Source organism: Xenopus laevis, chromosome 1L (assembly GCF_017654675.1).
Source record: "Xenopus laevis strain J_2021 chromosome 1L, Xenopus_laevis_v10.1, whole genome shotgun sequence".
NCBI lineage: Eukaryota > Metazoa > Chordata > Amphibia > Anura > Pipidae > Xenopus > Xenopus laevis.
Genome location: NC_054371.1, coordinates 78,468,083 through 78,488,840, shown reverse-complemented (window position 1 = coordinate 78,488,840; position 20,758 = coordinate 78,468,083). Strand labels below are relative to the sequence as shown.

General features: G+C 39.4%; 1 protein-coding gene across 1 annotated transcript in view; it reads left to right on the top strand.

Annotated features, from left to right (window-relative positions):
- Positions 1-1,854: 1,854 nt before the first annotated feature.
- Positions 1,855-20,758, top strand: part of LOC108719622 (B-cell scaffold protein with ankyrin repeats) — a 171,656-nt gene continuing 152,752 nt past the window's right edge. The window contains exon 1 of the mRNA XM_041590688.1: positions 1,855-1,958. Coding sequence (XP_041446622.1) covers positions 1,946-1,958 — 13 coding nt within the window. The 5' untranslated portion in view covers positions 1,855-1,945. The remainder of the gene's footprint in view (positions 1,959-20,758) is intronic.

Genomic DNA, 20,758 nt, shown 5'->3' with positions numbered 1-20,758 from the left:
TCCATATACTTGACAAAGAGAGCGTCCATGAAATTCCCGGCAGCCCCAGAATTGATGAAAGCAGAGCCGAATATCGGCTTAGTGGCCAGCCGAAGAGACAGCAGCCGGAGGAATTCTGAGACAATTTGCAGTTGGTTTTCATTTTTTATTATTTGTGGTTGTTGAGTTATTTAGCTTTTCATTCAGTGGCTCTGCAGTTTGCAGTTTCAGCCTAGAAATAGAAAGATGAGTAATAAAAAGTAGCAATATCAATACATTTGTAGCCTTACAGAGCATTTGTTTTTAGATGGGGTCAGTGACCCCTTTTTGAAAGCTGGAAAGGGTCAGAAGAAAAATGCAAATAATTCAGAACCTATAAAAAATAAATAATGAAGACCAATTGAAAAGTTTCTTAGAAGTAGCCAGTCTATAACAAACGAAAAGTTAACTTTAAGGTGAACCACCCCTTTAAAGGGACACTGAAGCAGGAAGTGGTCCACGTTCCCAGAGCAATCCTCCTGTGGACAATCACGGTAATCATCACTCATATGCTTTGTGTTCCCACTCACATAAAGCTTCCAGTGTAACAAGCATCTATACTATATATATATATATAAACTTGTGGAGAACCCTTGGTGACTTTACTAAAGAGAGCCCTTCTCAATACACATCGTCTGGGCAATATCTCAGTGCCAAAGCTGCATGAAAGTAGAATCCCATGAGCCTCTTGTTGATCTTCTTCCTAGAAAAGCACTTGATTTCATCCACAGTAATGGACTATCGTTGCATGACTTCCCAACCACCTGCAACACAAGGCGGCAGAGGACTGTAATTTACACATTCTTTACCAAGCTGCCATCCATCCTGTCCCCAAAAAAAGGAGAGTACCATATTCTGACAATATCTGCCCACAGAGGAAGCTTCTCCAGAAGGAGGTTGGTGAAGATCTAATTAAAGTTGTTCACAAAGAAGACAATGGGGTTTAGCATGTTATGACTCTCCCTCCTTCCTTTGCAGGTAGGTGCAGGTTTGCTGTAGATGAGGTTCATCTTAAAAGCACCTACATAAAGACTGTGAGGCAAATTGTTGTGGAAATATTCAAATAAGGTACATTAAAGGAATGACCCTTTAAATATAAATAATAATGTTGTTGCAGTTGTCGCGAAACAGAAAATTGCTCTGACTGCACATTTGCCAAAACTCACGAACATTGCAGAAGCATCGGTCTCATTCCGAAGATTACCGTCGCGGCTGAAGATGGCGGCCATGAACTCCGATGCTTGAATCTGCACCGAGGGGTAAGTAAAACGTTAGGGGCATTTGCCTGGGGTAACACTTAGGCTGGGGGGAGGAGGGAGGGGGGTCTATGTAGTATAGGGGGGTAGGGGTTTTTTAACATTAGGGTTGAATTCTCCTTTAAGGTTGCAGCCCAGGGGGTCCCTGACACCCCAGTCCCACGCTGTAAAAAATGAGTCCTATAATGTGTGTGCTGTCATTTTAGACCCGAAAAATAGATACTGTATAAATTTTGATTGAGCAAACCGTTTTTTTTAATTCTAAAATACATAGCTGTAGCACCATGCTGACATGTTTGCATGTAATGGATTGCCTAAACTGCTTAGCTTGTATGTTGTTGACCTACAGTTCCCAGCATTCCTGACTAAAACCATTACAACTGAGTGAAGCTGAAGTTCAATAACTGCAGAAAGGCCATAAATGCGACATCTTTGGTAAATAATCTGGATGGAGCTTCAGTGCAGAAAAAAACATTTTAACAACTAACTTCTTCTTTGCACTAGTGCTGTTTCAGGAAGTGTGTGTGTGCTGCTAGTTAATACTACCACAAAAAGCAACTTTATGTTTCCTGTATAACAAGTCCAGGGCTTATTATAGAAAGATGTTATGCTGACCTCCCCACTGTCTTTGCATTTGCTGCTTTGCTAAGAACAGAACAGAGGATCTCAATATGGCATTTACAGGTACGTTATAGTCACTATAAACTATATGTAGCAATACGCTGTAATTATAACAGGATGACGTAGCGTAATAGCTGAGACTTTCTGGCATTATACTCTGACATTTATACATGTAGACAATCTTTTGGCAAATAGCAGTATTACAAGATGTGCAGTAACAAATATGATCCCCTCGGTGCATAGTCAAACATATATTATGGCTAATCTGACCCATTGTACTTTTACTGTTTTCTATTTATAGAACAGGGAAATGAAAGCTCCTTCATGTTTGGTACTTGTGAGGTAGATAAATTCCCAGTCCACAGTTAAGACTCTCCATTAATCTAATCGTCTACCTTACGGGGACCAAACACGGGCATTTTAAAGATCCCTATTTGAAATAACAAAGACCATATATTTTTCATGATTTAAAAAAAAAAATGAAAAAATGTGTTCAGCACAAGTCATTGAACTTATATTGAAACAGTATTATAATGACCCTTTAAGCAGTTAAATCTCTCTTAAGCCCTTTTTAATAGTCTCAGATATACTTAATTACCTCTGAAAACATATCCTTAAACAACGTCTAATATGAAGGAGTTAGAGGATAATCTGATACAAAGTATAGGGATATAGTTTAATTCCTGTAGTCTGTCCCTTGTGCTGTTAGACATTACATCCTCTCAGATAAAAAAGGGACAAGTTATGTGGAATTTATTTTCCATTTTTCTTTATTTTTATCTTATATACAGAATATGAGGGCATATCTTGTTCTGAGTAAAGTTAAAGCAAAATATGTTTGCATTTTTATTTATATTAAGTGGTAGCTGCAGTAGTTGCCTTGCCACATTCTCCATAGAGACCAATGCAACTTACCCAATTATGGGGACTACTGAAGAATACTGTCTCCTAACTATTGCAGTGCAACTTATCCTTTAGTCTCAAAGTGATTGAATTGTGGGCGTGTGATTTATACCAGCCATAGTAAATTATTGCTCCTGGGCGCCTTCCCAATGCTGCGCCCCTAATCATAAATTCTGCGTTAGAGCAGGTCAAGAGGTACAGCATCACAATTGTGCTCTCTGAACTATAAAAGCCAAATTTCTGGTTTAATAACTGGCATTTCAGCTTTTAAAATGACCAGGAGTTTTTCAACCCCTGGTAACTTGTGGGACCCTGTAATTACTTTTTCAGTACATGCTAATTTTGACTTCATTATGTTTTTATACTATTGGTTTATTTCTTTGGCATGTTCCCTTTGAGTTTTTGGTTCATAACTAATAAAGCTTAAAGGAAGAAACAAACCCTTAAAGGGATACTGTCATGGGAAAAACATTTTTTTCAGAATGAATCAGTAATAGTGCTGCTCCAGCAGAATTTTGCGCTGAAATCCAATTCTCGAATTTTTTATATTCAATTTTGAAATCTAACATGGGGCTAGACATATTGTCAATTTCCCAGCTGCCCCAAGTCATGTGACTTGTGCTCTGATAAACTTCAATCACTCTTTACTGCTGTACTGCAAGTTGGAGTGATATCACCCCCTACCTTTTCCCCCCCAGCAGCCAAACAAAAGAACAATGGGAAGGTAACCAGATAACAGCTCCCTAACACAAGATAACAGCTGCCTGGTAGATCTAAGAACAACACTCAATAGTAAAAACCCATGTCCCACTGAGACACATTTAGTTACATTGAGAAGGAAAAACAGCAGCCTACCAGAAAGCATTTCTCTCCTAAAATGCAGGGATTTCAGTGCAGAATTCTGCTGGAGTAGCACTATTAACTGATGCGTTTTGAAAAAAAACATGTTTTCCATTGATAGGATCCCTTTAATTAAAAAAAAAACCCTACCTCCTACCCTACATAGACCCCCTCCCTCCTCCCCCCAGCCTAGCTGCCCCCCCGGGCAAATGCCCCTAAATCTTTACATACCCCTCTGTGCAGATTCTGTCCAGTGGAGTTCACGAGCGCCATCTACTGCTCTTCGGTAATCTTCGGAATGAGACCGGCGAACGTTCAGTTGGTGCAAATTTTAGTTTAGCGACAACTGTGCATGCGGAAAAAAACGCTGAAGCGCCGGTCTCATTCCAAGGATTACCAAAGCGGCTGAAGATGGCGCCTATGAACTCCGCGTGACAGAATCTGCACTGAGGGGTAAGTTAAGAGTTAGAGGCATTTGCCCGGGGGGCAGCTAGGCTGGGGGGAGGGGGTCTAGGTAGGGTAGGGGGGTTTGGGTTTTTTTTAACTTTAGGGTTTAGTTCTCCTTTAAGTTTGAATCTGATAACATTGTTATCCTTTTGTCTGGGGTCTTCCTGACCTCTCTACTTGACCCCCCTCCCAATAAAACATCCGTTGTGACCTGTACCTGCTAGCAAGTTGGATAGGATGGGTAGAATACCCCACTGAATGCAGGAATCAGAGTACTCATGAGGCAGACACAGATCTTCGTACTCCACTTTGGTAACAGCAAGGCCAAATAGCAAAATATTCTGTACAGCTGTCAAATTAAACCAGGTTATTTAATACTACCTTGTTTCTGACACATATGCATTGAAACAAAATACATCTATCAAGCAATAAGAAGTGGGACAGAGATCATTGATCACCACCCTTAGTTACAGTGTGGGTGTTTTATGGCCCATCCACTTTAATTAATGAATATCATTATTTACTGTATATGTTTCCCATAGTAGCAAAGTTATGAAAAAAAACATCTGTGTTTATTTAACACATATTTCAGCAGAGTAGTAACTATCTTCTACTGATTGCCAGTAGCTATAGATTTATTCAAAACGTAAATTTTTATGCTTTTTTAATAGTTATTAAAGTGATGCTGACGCTACAAATCTACCTTTTGATCTTTTTTGCCGAGAGGTCTGTTTTTGTAAATAATTTTTAGTTGATGTTCCTAGACCTGATTGTTTTGCCAACAGTCAAAGTTGCTAAAAATTAAAGTTTCTAATGCTAACGAACTTCTGCTGCACAAATATGGCAGCCCCCTAATAGACAAGCACGGGGAGTCAGATGGGTAATGTAAAAGTTTTGAGCAAATACTTTATGGCAAAATTATAAGAAGCAAACAAAACCAATACTATGATAGATGTAAAAATGGTTTAATTTCTGCTGTCTGTATCTCTTAAATATTAGCCCTTTTCTTCAGAATTACAGGGAAATCCAATGTTGTGCAAATTAAAAAAGGTTTGTGGCCACTCTGTGCAAGTTCTACATTTCTTATTGTAATTCTTCCTCTTTGTGTGTGCAAGATAATGTAGTGCAGTCAGTCTCATGCACAAAACTTAATCTAATCTCCTTGTTTTTCTAACACTGACTCTGGTTGTCAGGGACAAGCAGCACAAGGATGTACTTATTGGCTTACGGCAATAATGAGATCCAATACATACACATCACATGATCCAAAATGATATAATATCAGCTCAGAATTATTAAATTATTATTAAAAGAATATAATATATATCCTTTGTTTAAAGTGTTCAGGGATTTAGCTCTAGTGATGTGACCCTGAGACATTTTTTAATTTTATAAGGAACCAGGAGGCAATCTGACCACCCAAAATTTGGATACATGTTCGTTCAGCCCTTTTACCTTTAAAAATAAATTCCTTGTTTACTATCAAAGAAAACACAGAATACCCATGATCCATTTTAAAGTAAAAATAGAGAATAAAAAGATGCTATAAATAACTTAAAAGATAAATAAATAATAATAACGTTACCTATTAGTCATTTTCTTCTGAACTAAAGAGAAATACAGTGTTGTGCAATTCTGTGCAGGATCTCTCTCTACTACTTTTTGTAATTGTTCCTGTTTTGTGTGTAAATAGCAGTGTAGTGCAGTCAGCAAAAGTAGTGCAGTCAGCAAAAGTTTTTTTGCCGCAAATTTGGATCCATGTGGCTTAGATACCATTCTATTATTACAGAGAAAAAGGAAATCACTGTTAAAAATGATAATTATTTGCTTAAAATTGGGAGATGGAGTCTATAGCTTGAGAATGTGTATACAGACAGCTAAACTATTGCAAAGCCAAGCCCATCCTTATTCTAGCAAGATATTAGAGCCTCAGAATAAGGGAAATAAATTCACTATAAATATACTATAGGTATAGTAACACCAAAAAATTAAAGTGTTTTAAAATAATGAAACTATAATGTACCCTTGCCCTGTCCTAGTAAAACTGGAGTGTTTGCTTTGGGAACGCTACTATATGCTACTGTATCAGGGAGTGGCCCAGATGGCGACCTGAGCGGACTCACAGCCTGCAGCTCCGATCCACTATAAGGTATCCTGACATAGTACAGGCGTCTACCGACACAAACTGTGCAGCATACAACACCCAGCACCTAGCCAAAATAATGGGGAAGAACAGCAATAAATCCAGACCGGACAACCGACTGGATTGATACCTACAAGCCTCTTAGGGCCCTGACCAGGCCACAGAACCTGGCCCCCCATCTCCCGCCATGGACTCGGACAACACTCGGAATACAGGGGGAGAATCCTCCAACTCCGAAATCCTCGCAGCTATCAAGGAAACCCATGCTTCTATGACCAGATGGAAACTATTAAGGTTGATCTCTCTCTGCTCAGACAGGATCTACAGAACCTACACGACTGTACCACAGAAACAGAGCGCTGGATCTCGGAAGCAGAGGACATGCTACGCCCATTACCAGATGAAATCACCTCAATGCGACAGCAAATACAGGCCATAAATAACAGGGCGGAGGACCTAGAGAACCGAAAACGTCAAAATAATTGTGTATACTGGGCCTCCCTGGAAAAGCAGAATGGAATTCCCCGGAAGAGTTTGTGGAATGCTGGCTGCAGGAGAACCCGGGCACAGAATTGTTTTTGTGGTTCCCTGTCATAGAACGAGCATATCGCACCCCAACCTGACCCCTACCACCAGGGGCCAATCCAAGACCCTTCATTATGCGGTTCTTAAATTACCAGGACCATGATGCAGCTTTGAACATGGCAAGCACCAAGGGCCCTTTCTCCTAGAATGGCAACCACATTTTGCAATACCCAAATTATTCCCCGGCGGTAGAAAAACAGTGCGCCTCCTTTCAAGTAATCAAAAAGAGACTTCGAGAAGCGGGAATCACCTACTCCAGGCATGTCTAAAGTCCGGCCCGGGGGCCAATTGCAGTCCATTTTCAAATTTGCTTCCGTCATGAAATTAATAATAATGCGGCCAGCAAGCACAGTACAATCAGGAATCACGTAGCCATAGCAGTAATATTTGGGCACGTTAGTGAAATGATGTGCCACTTGTTCTCTACTGCTGCCTGTGTGCTGAAGGTGTTAGCAATAGACATGTACTGGCATGTAGTGATGCGCTGATCTCGCATACTTCTTTAGGGCTGAAGGTGCAAAAGACGTACTGACGTGCCAGTACATTAAATGAAAGAAGTATGCGAAAACACAGCGTCTCTACGTGCCAGTACGTGTCTATTGCTAACACCTCCAGCACACAGGCAGCAGTATAGCCCAAGTGCCAGATCATTTCACTAATCATGAGTAATGTGCCCAAATATTACTGCTAGGATTCCTTGTTTAAATGAGGCACAAAGAATAAGTTCAAACAGACTCTACTTTTCCACTTCCTAAATGCCGTGTACGTGTCCATCTCCAGGAGTGAATGATCCTGATTGCAAGCTAGCTACCTCAGAATGGATGTCAGGCTGAATGGTCGGCCCCCACACATTTTCACCTCACCAAATCTGGCCTTTGTTGCAAAAAGTTTGGACACCCCTAACCTACTCCATGACATACCCAGCAAAGCTACACATCATTGACAACGGCTTCACCCACTTCTTCCAGTCGCGAAGCGGACCGGTGGCTGGACACCGGGGCAGAAACGCTCAGCCGCGGAGGTAGCCCGAACAGACGGTAAACTTCTTTCCATCATGACCTGTGAGTCTGCCGCACAATGACCCACACCCTCTTTTAGGCTTACTGGCCCCAATGGGATAAAGTGTGTGTGTGTGGGGGGGGGAACTACCTCCTTCCTACTTTGCTGGTGACAGGAGCTAACTTGAGAACTTACCGGCACTTCAAAATGTCGTGGCATGCACTGACAGTCCTCTGCCATCTGGCACAATTGGACATACTACCGCAATAAGCTAGGCCAACATACAAGCCTGTTTAGCCTGCTGTGCAAGGCCTGTGGGCAAGACCACGTAGGCCAACGTGAAGTTCTCATATGTTGTAACCCACTGGCTACCTCTGTTTAAATACTCAGGGTAAAGGCTGTCTAGGTTGGGTAGACAAGCAGGGTGGGACAAAGGGATGGGTTCTTTTGTTGTAAGTTTTGCTTTTGTATATTTAATTTTTATAATGATTTTCTCCATCCGCACAATAATACAGATCCTATCAGTCCAGACAATGTGAGTTATTTAAACATCGCTGAAAGGCAGTGCCTGTGGGGCTGTTCCACTGACGAGACCCTGGAACATTTTCTAGTTGATTGCCCTGTAACAAAAACTGTGCGGTGTCAGTTGGCAGAGGATCTGAAGGTGCCCCACATTAGACAACTTTCTTTTGCTGACGCGGTCTATGGCATTTTGTCTACCCAGCACCCACTTGACAGAGGAACGATGTACCTGATAATATCATTGATGAGGTACCATCTGTGGCAATGCCGCTGTAGGAAATCCTTTGGCCAAGAAGATGTTGCTATTGACCAAATAGTAAAGTCAGTGTTGTGTGATTTGGGTTTCCTGAAGGAGCGCGAGATCAAACACTGCACCTCAAATGCCTCAAAATAGAGGAATATTAATCTTTAAATGCCCTTGTCCTTCCCTTTGCCTTGAATATTGTAGGTTGGTCCAAGCACCTCAGTTATTACTGCAAACAAGTTCTTTGTCTTTGCCACTTTGGTATGTGTGGAGAAAGGAAGGCATGTATGCTTTATCTCATATTGGCTAATATGGTAAATATTGTTATGTATTGTTTTGTTTGATTTGAAAGATTTTATATTTTGTTAAGTTTTTACTAATAAAAAAAATTCCTATCAGTCCAGACTCTGGGTATTACAATGGGTGATATCAAACTAATTTCATGGAATGTCAGAGGGCTGAATTTTAAGTTTAAAAGAGCTTTAGTATTTGACTATATAGGTAGATACAAACCAGATCTTCTGTTTCTGCAAGAGACCCATTTGGTCGGTCAGAAACTCCTATCTCTTAAGAAACACTGGGTGAGTGTAATGATCTTGATATCGGGAACCTTGCTTGGTGGCGGGTACACTCACAATGCACAGGGTATCCCTATGGATTCCGGTGCTCACCGACGCCCTTTTGGGGCCCCGGGCTTTCTGCTGCGGAAAACACAAGGAATGAAAACTGGCAAGGAAAAAGAGGAGACGTAGTCGAGAATCAGGCAAGAGGTTCAAGGCAGGCGGCAATAATCGGAGTCAAAAAGTCAGACGGTAGTCAAAAACCAGGAATTCAGATCACAAATGCTTAGGCAGGAACATTAAAAACTGGAACCAGTTTGGGCAACTTCCAAAATGGAGACTGGGCCTTTAAGGAGTTTGTTGGCGGCAAAATTCGAATTCCGCGGCAGCTGATGACGTCGTGGTGCTAGGCATCAAGACGCTTGCCGCCAAACGCCAGTGTCAGAGGTGCCTGGTTCCCGGAAGTGCGGGCCTGCACACAGAGACTCTAGGAGAGACGCCCGGGAGGTAAGAGATCACCGCAATCTCCCGGCGCGTCTTACAGTACCCCTCCTTTCAGGAAACTTCTTGTGAAAGACCCGGATCAGACGAGAGGCATGAGTGTCAGCCGCTCTAAAGGTGGCCATACACGGGCCGATAAAAGCTGCCGACAGACCGTGTCGGCAGCTTATTGGCCCGTGTATGGGGGCCCCCGACGGGCTTCCCGATCGAGATCTGGCCGAAAGTCGGCCAGATCTCGATCGGATGGGATTAAAAATCCCGTCGGATCGCGGCCGCATCTGTTCGTTGATGCGGTCCCGCGATCCGACCGCCCGTTTGGCGAACGCTAGGATCCGATCGTTGGGCCCTAGGGCCCACGATCGGATCAGCCCGATATTGCCCACCTCAAGGTGGGCATATCGGAGGGAGATCCGCTCGTTTGGCGACATCGCCAAACGAGCGGATCTATCCGTGTATGGCCACCTTTACACAAGATCTTTCTCTAGGGCCAAAACCCCTCCAATGGACCAAATTTTGGATCTTGCCTCTTACCTTCCTGAAATCCAGAATCTCTTGCACTTCGAACTCTTGGTGATCATGAAGAATGATGGGAGCAGGAGGAGCTTGATCAACCGAAAAATTGTTCTTGACAAAAGGTTGGACCAAGGACACATGAAACGAATTTGAGATGTTCATGGAAGAAGGTAGATCCAAACGGATAGACACAGGGTTGATTATCTCCTTAATCTTTTAAATGGTGATCATTTACCCAGTAGAATGCATTTAATATGTCTTAATCTCAAGTAGCCAGTCAAGACCAACACTTACATTTGTAGGCACTCACTTTAAACCACACCCATGTTACCACAAGACCATATCCACATTAATTCTGTTAGCACACCAAAAAACCAAATGGTTGGTGCTCACTGCAGGGATATCACTTATCACTCATATGTGAAAAAGTTGTCATATTAAGACATACCCTTAAATCCATATAGCTTCTCATCCCCTATGGATAACACAGTACCTCCAGCACATGATTAAACACCTTAGGGACCCCTAACAAACCTCCAGAACAAATACCAGGCTTATCTTCCACAGGCAGAGCAGGACACACACAGGCAGAGTATGTCACACACAGGCAGAGTAGGGCACACACAGGCTGAGTAGGGCACACACAGGCAGAGTAGGACACACACAGGCAGAGAAGGGCACACTCAGGCAGAGTATGTCACACACAGGCAGAGTATGTCACACACAGGCAGAGTAGGGCACACACAGGCAGAGTAGGGCACACACAGGCAGAGTAGGGCACACACAGGCAGAGTAGGGCACACACAGGCAGAGTAGGGCACACACAGGCAGAGTAGGGCACACACAGGCAGAGTAGGGCACACACAGGCAGAGTAGGGCACACACAGGCAGAGAAGGGCACACACAGGCAGAGTATGTCACACACAGGCAGAGTAGGGCACACACAGGCAGAGTAGGGCACACACAGGCAGAGTAGGGCACACACAGGGTAAGCAAACACAGCAGGTAGGTGGGGGGCCACACAAGGGCCACCAGTTGGACAGCCCTGCCCTAGATCATTGTGTTTCCTTAATATGTACATACAGTATAAACAACATTTTCCTTGATCCCTCATTTGTTTATTATCGGTTATCTCCTCTTCTTAATGTTCCCTTCATTTTCCAGGACTGCCTGAACTAGTCCTCATCTTCATGAAAGCACTAAATAAATACAAAAATCTATAATTTTTCAAAATTATATTTTTAATATAGGATATTTTAATAGGATGCCTATAGAAGGAAGTCTATAGATAATTATGTGCACTGCAAGATCTGATTTCAGTCTTTAAATTTGTCACTTCAAACCACAACTGTGAGGTGGTTATCATATTTCCTTAAAATCTGTAAAATAATATCATATATCCAGTCTTCCTCACCACATTTAGCTTTGCAACCTACCTGATTTTTTTTGTCCTCTGAATCACCACTAAACCACAACCTTTATGATATGACTTGATTACAAATGAAGAAATTCAAGACACTGAGTATTGTAAATAAGTAAGATAAACTAATATGGAGTGTACACGCAAGACCAGAATAATGCATGTAAATATGCTGAAATCACAGATATCTTGGCTTAGAGACACTGTAGACATTATTTGTTCAAATCAATCGAGGGCTGAATTGACACAGTTGGAAACAGTGTTAGGGAAATAGGATCTACTTTACAGTTTCCTGGGAGAGAAATTCTAGACATTTTAACCATATGCAGTAAAAGTACAACATCTTTGCTACCCAAGGGATTTTAGAGGAAAGCCATACAGATATTAAATGACAAAACATACTACAAAACATATTGATTCTTTCCTCGTTCATTTTAGCAAGATAAACAGTACGATTCCTTGTGAGCAGACATCTCTCAAGCCTACCAAGAAAATATAAATATAGTATATACCCAAAAGCATTGTTTTGCCTTTAATATGCATTTATGCAGCTTAGTTAGGATCAAGTGTACTGTTTTATTATTAAAGAGAAAAAAAAATGATTTTTAAAATGTGTATTTTGTTTGCTTAAAGGAGAAGGAAAGTAATTTTCCACTTGGGGTTACCAAATGTTAGGCACCCCCAAGTGATTGCATTTAATTACCTGACACCCCGGGCCAGTCCTATCAGCAGAAAACTGCACCAGCCCAGGGTTATTCCAGCGAGCACCACTGAGCAATCCTCTTCCGGCTTCTTCAAATTTCCCAGGGCAGACGCATGCACAGTAGAACGAAACAGTCAGCTTTTTTGTTAAAGTTCGGCTCTTCGCTCTACTGCGCATGCACAGCCACGAGAAGAAAGAAGAAACAGGAAGATGATTGATCCGTGGTGCTCGCTAGAAGAATCATGGGATGGTGCTCTTTTTTGCTGATTGGAGCACCAGCCTGGGTGTTAAGGACGTAAATACAATAACTTGGGGAGGCCTAACATTTGGCACCCTCAAGTGGCAAATTACTTTCCTTCATTCTTTAATATGAGTTCTATCAGAGATGGTCTTCCTGTAATTCAGAGCTTTCTGATGAGTTCCTGGATAAGGAATCCCATAAACCTACTAGCAATTCTGAAAGCTAAAATAATAATAAATGATGAAATTGTTTTGTCTGAAGAAGTAAAACAAAGACAATACTGTTTATTTACATTGCCTTTCCTGTCCTAAATTTTAAAGTGCTTAGTGCTTACCAACATCTATAAAAAGTCTATAAACAATTATTACATTTATACACATAACCATATTATGTTTAGAAAAGTAGATGCTCTAACCAGAATGCATGCGGTGTTGCATTTTCTCTGTAACAATAAAACAGTACCTTGTACTCGATGGTAACTAATCTGCATAGATCCATATTGGTGGCAAAACAATCCTATTAGGTTTACATGATATTTAGTAGATCCAAACTACAGAAACCCCCCTTACCCCAAACTTTCAAAATTATAAATAAAAATGAGACCGCCTGTGTATCAAAATGTATTCAACCAATAAAATCATGCCTCAATTTAAATCATTACTTGGCATTTTGTGCTACTGCATATGCTTGGGCTCATGTGATTAATGTGTTTCGCCCATATTGTTTTCTCAGAGGACAATAAATTAAAGCTCTGCTGTAGTCCAAACATAATATCTAAGCTACAACTCACCTCTAAAGGTGAATGTCAGTTTGGCTAAAAACATTATTCTAAGCAACTTTATAATATACAGTACATTCATTACAAATGGTTTTTAAGTTGTCTGTGAAGGTTCTCATTCATCCAGGTCACAGCATATCTTTATTAATAAGTCAAAACAACTGGACTTGCTGTATTTTTATTTTTCCTTGAGGCCGTTTCGCTAGTCACCCAAATGGCTTCCTCAATTCAGAACTGAGAAAGGCAGTCAGATGACTAGCGAAACATCTTCAAGGAAAAAGTAAAATCTAGCAAGTCCAGTTGTTTTGCCTTATTACTATAGATTTTCAAGTTATTTCTATATGTATTGCTATAGAAAGCTGTGTTTGTCTGTCCTTTTTATTGTCTGCCCTGGTGACAATGTAAGACAAGGCAGCTGATTAACAGACCTGTCTTTGCTGGGGAACTCAGAATTTTGCAACGTTGTTTAAAAAGTAACAACCAAGAGTTACGCAAATGCTGCTTTCAATAGTAATTGAACTCTAAAACCACTGAAACATTTCAGTAAATGTATATTGGAAAGTTGCTTAGAATTATGTTTTCTATTTATTAGGCACTTTTTTATTCTTGGGGTTAACTTGCCCTGTAAAGGACAATGCCATTTCCAATGATACTATTCTATTAAAATACAATTCACCTAATCACACAATTCAGGACTACCTACAATCTGCCAAAAACCTGTGGGTACCCTATCTTCTTCAGGACTCTACAACAAATCCATAAACATATGAATCTTTACAAATTTGTCAAGTTTTACTCTAAATTGTTTCCTCCTATTTATAATAGATCCAGTAGCTTTCTTCCCTTTAAGTAAAGTTCACTATATTTCCCCTTCGGATGTGTCTTGTTGTTTCATTCTTATGTTTGGTGTCCCCCAAATATTTTAACCCTTTGGAGTTTCTGTTATGATGTAATTTATAGTTTCGATACATTATGGTTCAATGGATAGGCACAAGTGGTGGAGCACTAAAGGGCTCAACATAGCATGTTTTAGAGTACCATGCATTAAGCATTCCCATAGCACACTGGCAGCTGAACAAATGAATGTATATTTGACACTGCATATTTCATTTTACTTCCCCATTCTCTGTAACTGTGCTTTGGAACTCTTTGGTTTTTACCCCACGCGTATTGTAAACATGTGGCACAGATAGAAACTATTAACTTGTTTGTTTCACAGGGTTGGCACTGACTACTGCACTGAGATGGCCTAGCTGATGCCAACCCCCATCCGCGCACTTACTGTACCTTTTTAGCATCAGAGCAGGTTCAATGGTCTGCATCGCTAATGCACAGAGTGCTTTTGTGTTGTTTGCCCTACTAGAGCCAAAATTCAGATTAAAAAGCTGGAATTAAACTATGCTAAAGTTAAAATCAGGTTCATTCTTGGACACGATTTATTGCTCTCTAATCTCTAATAAAAGTATTATAAAATTTGGTGCAAGGAAAACCTGGAATTATGGCCAGCTTGACCATAACAGTAATTCCAGGGTTCCAAAAGAGGATTGTGTCAATAAGTGCTACTTGTGCCAAAAAAATCAGAAACCATTTACATTATTAAAATTACCTGCCATAAATGACCCCATTCTAACACAAATACAGGGGAAATTTGTGTTGATTGCAATTTGTGAATGATTTGCCCAACAGGTTTACATTGTGGCCACACTACTGCAGCATGGGCAAGCTGTTATGTTTGCAATTTAACATGCAACAAATAATATTCCTATATAAGAATAAAAATGGAGTCAGAGCACTATCAGAAAACAGGGCTGGAAATAGGGGTACAAGGTGAATCATTGAAAAACTATGGAAAAGAAAAGAAAGTCAACTGAAAAGTTGCTTAGAATTAGCCGTGCTATAACATACTAAAAGTTAACTTAAAGGTGAACCGCCTCTTTATACATTATATAAACCAAATAGGATTGTGATTAATTATATATTAGTTGGGATCAAGTACAAGGTTATGTTCTTTGTTCCAAAAAAAAAGGAAATCATTTTTAAAAATTTGAAAAATTGTGGAGTCTATGGGGCATGGCCATCCAGTAATTTGGAGCTTTCTGGATAACGGTTTTCCAGATAACGGATACCATAGCTGTACTGTAAATGTGGGGTTTTTGCATTCCTTAATGCTCTAGCACTTGTAATTGAATATTTCAGAAATTACCTGCTGTCTTCTCTACATATCCTTTATCAGTTAGCTATTTTATCTGTACATTTTCATCCATTTAGATATGGCAGTTTTAAATGAAGTCAGTACTTTCCAGCCATCTGTGCTTTGTGGCTAGTGGAGCCCAGGTATTGGGTATACTTCATAGAAGAGGCAGCCCACTGTCACTTCTAAAACCAGTACAAAGACATTATCAATATTTCAATATTTTCCAATGTAGAGTTTCCTGTAAATAGTTCATGAGAGCTAAATGTTTTTAGTTACAGGAAAGATGTGAATATAAAAGCAAACACTGTAGATAACATTTTATACTCAGAATTAGTGGTCACATTTATAATATCAGCAAAAAAAACCCAATAAAATTACCCCATGTGAGCATTTAAAACTCAACTTTTATAAACACGGTAGCGCTAAATGATGAAGCATTTAACCCATAACACAATTAAATACTTTATTCTATGTATGTTTGCATACATTTGTATTGTAAGTATGTTTGTACAGGTATAGGATCTGTTATCTGAAAACTGTTATCCAGAAAGTTCTGAATTATGGGTAGAGCATCTCCCATTGACTTCGTTTTAATCTAATTATTAAAAAAAAAAAATTCCCTCTGTAATAATAAAACAGCTTATACTTGATTCATACTAAGATACAATTAATCATTATTGGAGGCAAAACAATACCATTGGGTTTATTTCATGTTTAATTACGGAAAGACCCCTTATATGGAAAAACCCCAGGTCCCAAGCATTCTGGATAACAGGTCTCATACCTGTATACATTACAAATCTAAAAACCAGCACCATAATTTAGTTTTTACAATTTATACGTATGTCCCTGCGTTCTAGAATAGAAATTGCATTTCATGCAGTCACTATGTTGAGCCATAACTGTTAGTTACTAAAACTCAAGTTTCTTTATTAAAACAAAGTCAACCTAACTGCCATCCACGAAATGAACTCATTTATCAATAATTCATCTCGAAAAGCTGGTGCGAAAACACTGTGCAACAAATTCATGCATCAATACAAATCGTAAGATCGATGCGCTGAAAACTAGACTTTATTGAATTATTGCAGTGAAAACTCCGCTTTATTGAGTTATCGTACGAAAACCAGTGCAGATTACGATGTCAAGAAACATCTTCAAATTGTGAAAGGGACATCTGCCATTGACTTTTACATGACTTCGACAGGTTTGAGATGGAGTATTTTCAGATTCGGATTTTTAGCAGCTTTGGGATATCCTTTAAAAATCTAATCTAAATCTAAAAAAAAAAAATCTATTTTTTTTTTAAGATCTAAACTCTAAAAATTTAAGTTTTCCCGTTAAAAATTCAACCAAAAGATTTGAGGTTTAATAAATAGGCCCCTTAATATAAAGATACTATAGAAAAACAGATAACAAGTAACTTCTTCACAGTCAGGACAGTGAGGTTGTGGAATGCACTGCCGGGTGATGTTGTGATGGCTGATTCAGTTAATGCCTTTAAGAATGGCTTGGATGATGTTTTGGACAGACATAATATCAAAGGCTATTGTGATACTAAACTCTATAGTTAGTATAGATATGGGTATATAGAATTTATGTAAAAGTATGGAGGGGTGTGTGTATGGATGCTGGGTTTTCATTTGGAGGGGTTGAACTTGATGGACTTTTTTGATGTCTTTTTTCAACCCGATTTAACTATGTAACTATGTAACCTATACAGTATTCAAGAATATAATCCAATAAAACAGGTTTTATGTTGCTCATTGGGAAGTATCTGCTGTAGTAATTAGTAAAAAAACGGCATTGACTTTGTCGCCTTTTGACTTCAATGCATTTCGCAGATTTTTATCCATTTTGCAATTTTTTTCAGCAGTTTTGCTCATCACTAGTGATGGGCGAATTTCTCCTGTTTCATTTCACAGAAAAATTTGCGAAATTCCTGTGGAATTCGCAAACTGCGAAAAATTCCGATGCCGGCGTAAATTCCGATGCTGGCAACTATTCTGACGCCCATTAAAGTCAATGAGTGCCCAGAATTGTCTCCGGTGTCGGACTTGTCGCCGGTGACAGAATTGTCTACGACGTCAAATATATTTTGACGCCAGAGAATTTTCGCTGCAATTTTGTGAATTTATTAGCGAAACGAGGAAATGAGCCGCGAATTTGCGCCTGGCAAATAAATTCGCCCATCACTACTCATCACTAGTAGTAATATAAGCCCTATTAAATTAAGTGTATATAATTACTCTTCCAGCAGGACTTGAACACAAATATTGTATATGGTATTATCTAAACATCTTTTATCTCCTCTATAAAATGTATTTAGGCTCTTTAGGAAACAAGCAAATGTACAGAATAATTGTTTGTGTCACTACACCCCAGTATCAGTTTTAGCCTAGAACATACAAAATATATAGACATTCACAGTTTCATTCTTCCATAATTGCTTTGTGAAGCCTCCACAAGATCAATATCCAAAACAAAAAACAAAGAAAGATTTTTTTTTTATTGGCAGAGCAACAGATAATGGAATTTTACTGTACTTTATCTCTGTTTTTCACATGCTCTGTATTGATTTTGTCTCTTTCATCAACACCAAATGACTTTACATGCTCCACTGTTCCTGAACTAACTCTCTTTAGTTCATGGTATTTTTCCTGCATGTTACCTTTATGTAGATGCAATGCACAGTGTTTGAAAAGAACATATTGATTCCTTCATTAATGTAAAGGAAATGTACAGGAATCATGTGTGTGTCTAATGGAAAATAAATGGAGACCAAATGGTATAACAGCAATCTGCTGATAGAAGCAATTACTCAGCTTTTTGAAATGTTAGGTCTGGTAATAACCTGCATGGTCTAATGGAATTGTGTCTGATATAATGAAACAGTGGCTATGGCAAAAGAAATATCCACAAGAAGATTGCAGGTGATATGGCTACTTACTCACACCATTGATAGGAAGATTGAATACAACACACGGAAACGTTATCATCTTGGATTACAGTAAAACTGTAAAAAATCCAAGAAAAAGGAAACCCTTTTTTTCAAGGCACGTCATTCTTCTTCCATTATAGACGTTATAATGGCATCATCATCATCAACGTTAATATTCTACACACCTCCATAATGATATTGTTAACTTAAATAGTCTACACATGGGACTTGATTCATTAGGGAATAAGTGGCAATAGTTTAGCTAATTTTTAAATGTTTTTCATTGGTGGATGTTCTGTCAACCTTCTTTACACATCAACACAGCAATATTTAGTTACTGATCATTATGCAATTGGACTGCTTATTTGCAGTTAATGTTTTCCGCCATAATCTGTCTATCTGGGAAGTTCCCAATAGTATAATTCACCAACAGACTTTTCAGGTAGTCAGGGCTGGATTTTAAGAATAGGCACCCTGAGGCTGCATGTCCCAGCGCCAGGCGATTTGCATGCGCACCCTCATGCCCACATGGTCCTAGCACCGGCCCTTAGGGTGCGAAAGTCCCCCATGTGCATGCGAGTGTGCTCTCAAGCAGCGGAGCACTGGGGAGCTTTGAATCCCAAGTGTTCCTCAGGATGTGGCTGGGCGGCATGCCACCTCTAAAATTTTGTCCCTAGGCCCGGACCTTTGTGGCCTCGCCACACATCCGGGTCTGCAGGTAGTCACAAACATAAGGTCATAAATGCAGTATTATCTCTGTTATAACATTTCAGTTGTACTATTAACTTCAAATGGGGCTTTATTCTTTTTAAGATCTCTAATAGCAACTTTGACTGGAGTGGATCTGTTTTTAACTCATGTCATCTGCAATATTTTTTATCTGTTTCTACATATATCTCTTCCTCTCATCATACTGCTCCACCCCTGGTCTCAATCTCCACTAAACCTCCTCTACTTATCTTTATAGAAGATGGACCCTGACTGAAAACACCTTTACATCTTTGACCTTATTTCCTGTTCTTTATCAGCTAATTTTTGTATTGTTTCTTTCATTTTCCTTCTTTGCTCCCTTGTGTCCATGTCTGGTTTATTTCTCAAAAAATACTGCCTATTTCCATATTATTTTAAAGGGCTGTTCCATCTTTCCTAAGCTTTAAAAAGATACTGACACCAGAAAATAACTTATTTTTGTATTTGTCATAATATTGTCTTTAAATGCTATTTATAATTTTGCCATAAAAGTATTTGTGTGTTGCTTTTACGTTACCTTTCTTACCACCCATGTTCCGCTAGGAGGGGGCTGCCATATTTGTGCAGCAATAGTCCGTTAGCATTAGAAACTCTTACTGACATTCAGCTTGGCAAAACAGTCAGGTTTAGGAACTTCAAGTGACTTACTTACAAAATTAGAACTATCAGTGAAAAACCATCAACATGACCTATAGGCAACTTTTAATATTCTAAATTTTTAGTGTCAGTATCACTTTATATCTGCTATAATCTTTTAAATATTAACTCTGTAGGAATCTTTGTTGCCTAAATATTGCCAATTTATAATCAATATTGTACTGTTTAGATATCCTTTCTCCGAGCTGCTCAGACCAGAAATTTTAAAAATCAGGATCCAATCCCATTTGTTGATGTGGAAGGCAAGGGGTTGATAATCATAACATCTGAGGTTTTTTTTTACCTGGCTCAACAGTTTTCATCACAAAACATTTGCCCTTCCAGCGACAGGACAGACTTTGCCATTTTCCTGTATAAAAGAGACATAGCATGTATTTATATCAGAAGAATCCAATGTGCCACCCCAATTGTTGCTTAACTGTTGCTATAACTATATGGGGCATTCTTAATTTAAGTACATTTTTTTAAGTTGAGGGACCCCCGGGGTCCTCTGCTGACTCTTTTTCTCTACTTTGTGCCATTGAACTCTGCTGTGTCTTATCAAGCTGTAAAAGAAAGCACAATTCTCTTGTGAGGAAAAGGTCACAGCTAGAAAATAGAAAGTGAAAAATGCTTTATAAATAAATAAGTTAGCAAGGTTAGTCTCAGTAGGAAGCTTTTAAACATGTTCCTGCTATTCTAACATCCTCATGGGAAATCCATTTAAGTGAAAAATACTCTGCATGATATTTACAGGAAAGGATGTTATTTTATTCTTACAAAGATGTAGCTTTTGATAGGTGATATTCATTTTTATACACAGTAACTGCTCATATGGAAAAAAAATGAATGTAGAAATCAAGGAACCAGAGACTTAAAGCTTTATTTATGGACACAGTGCAGTGTGACAAGTGCAATGTTCAGATGCAACTTTTCCCCCCAG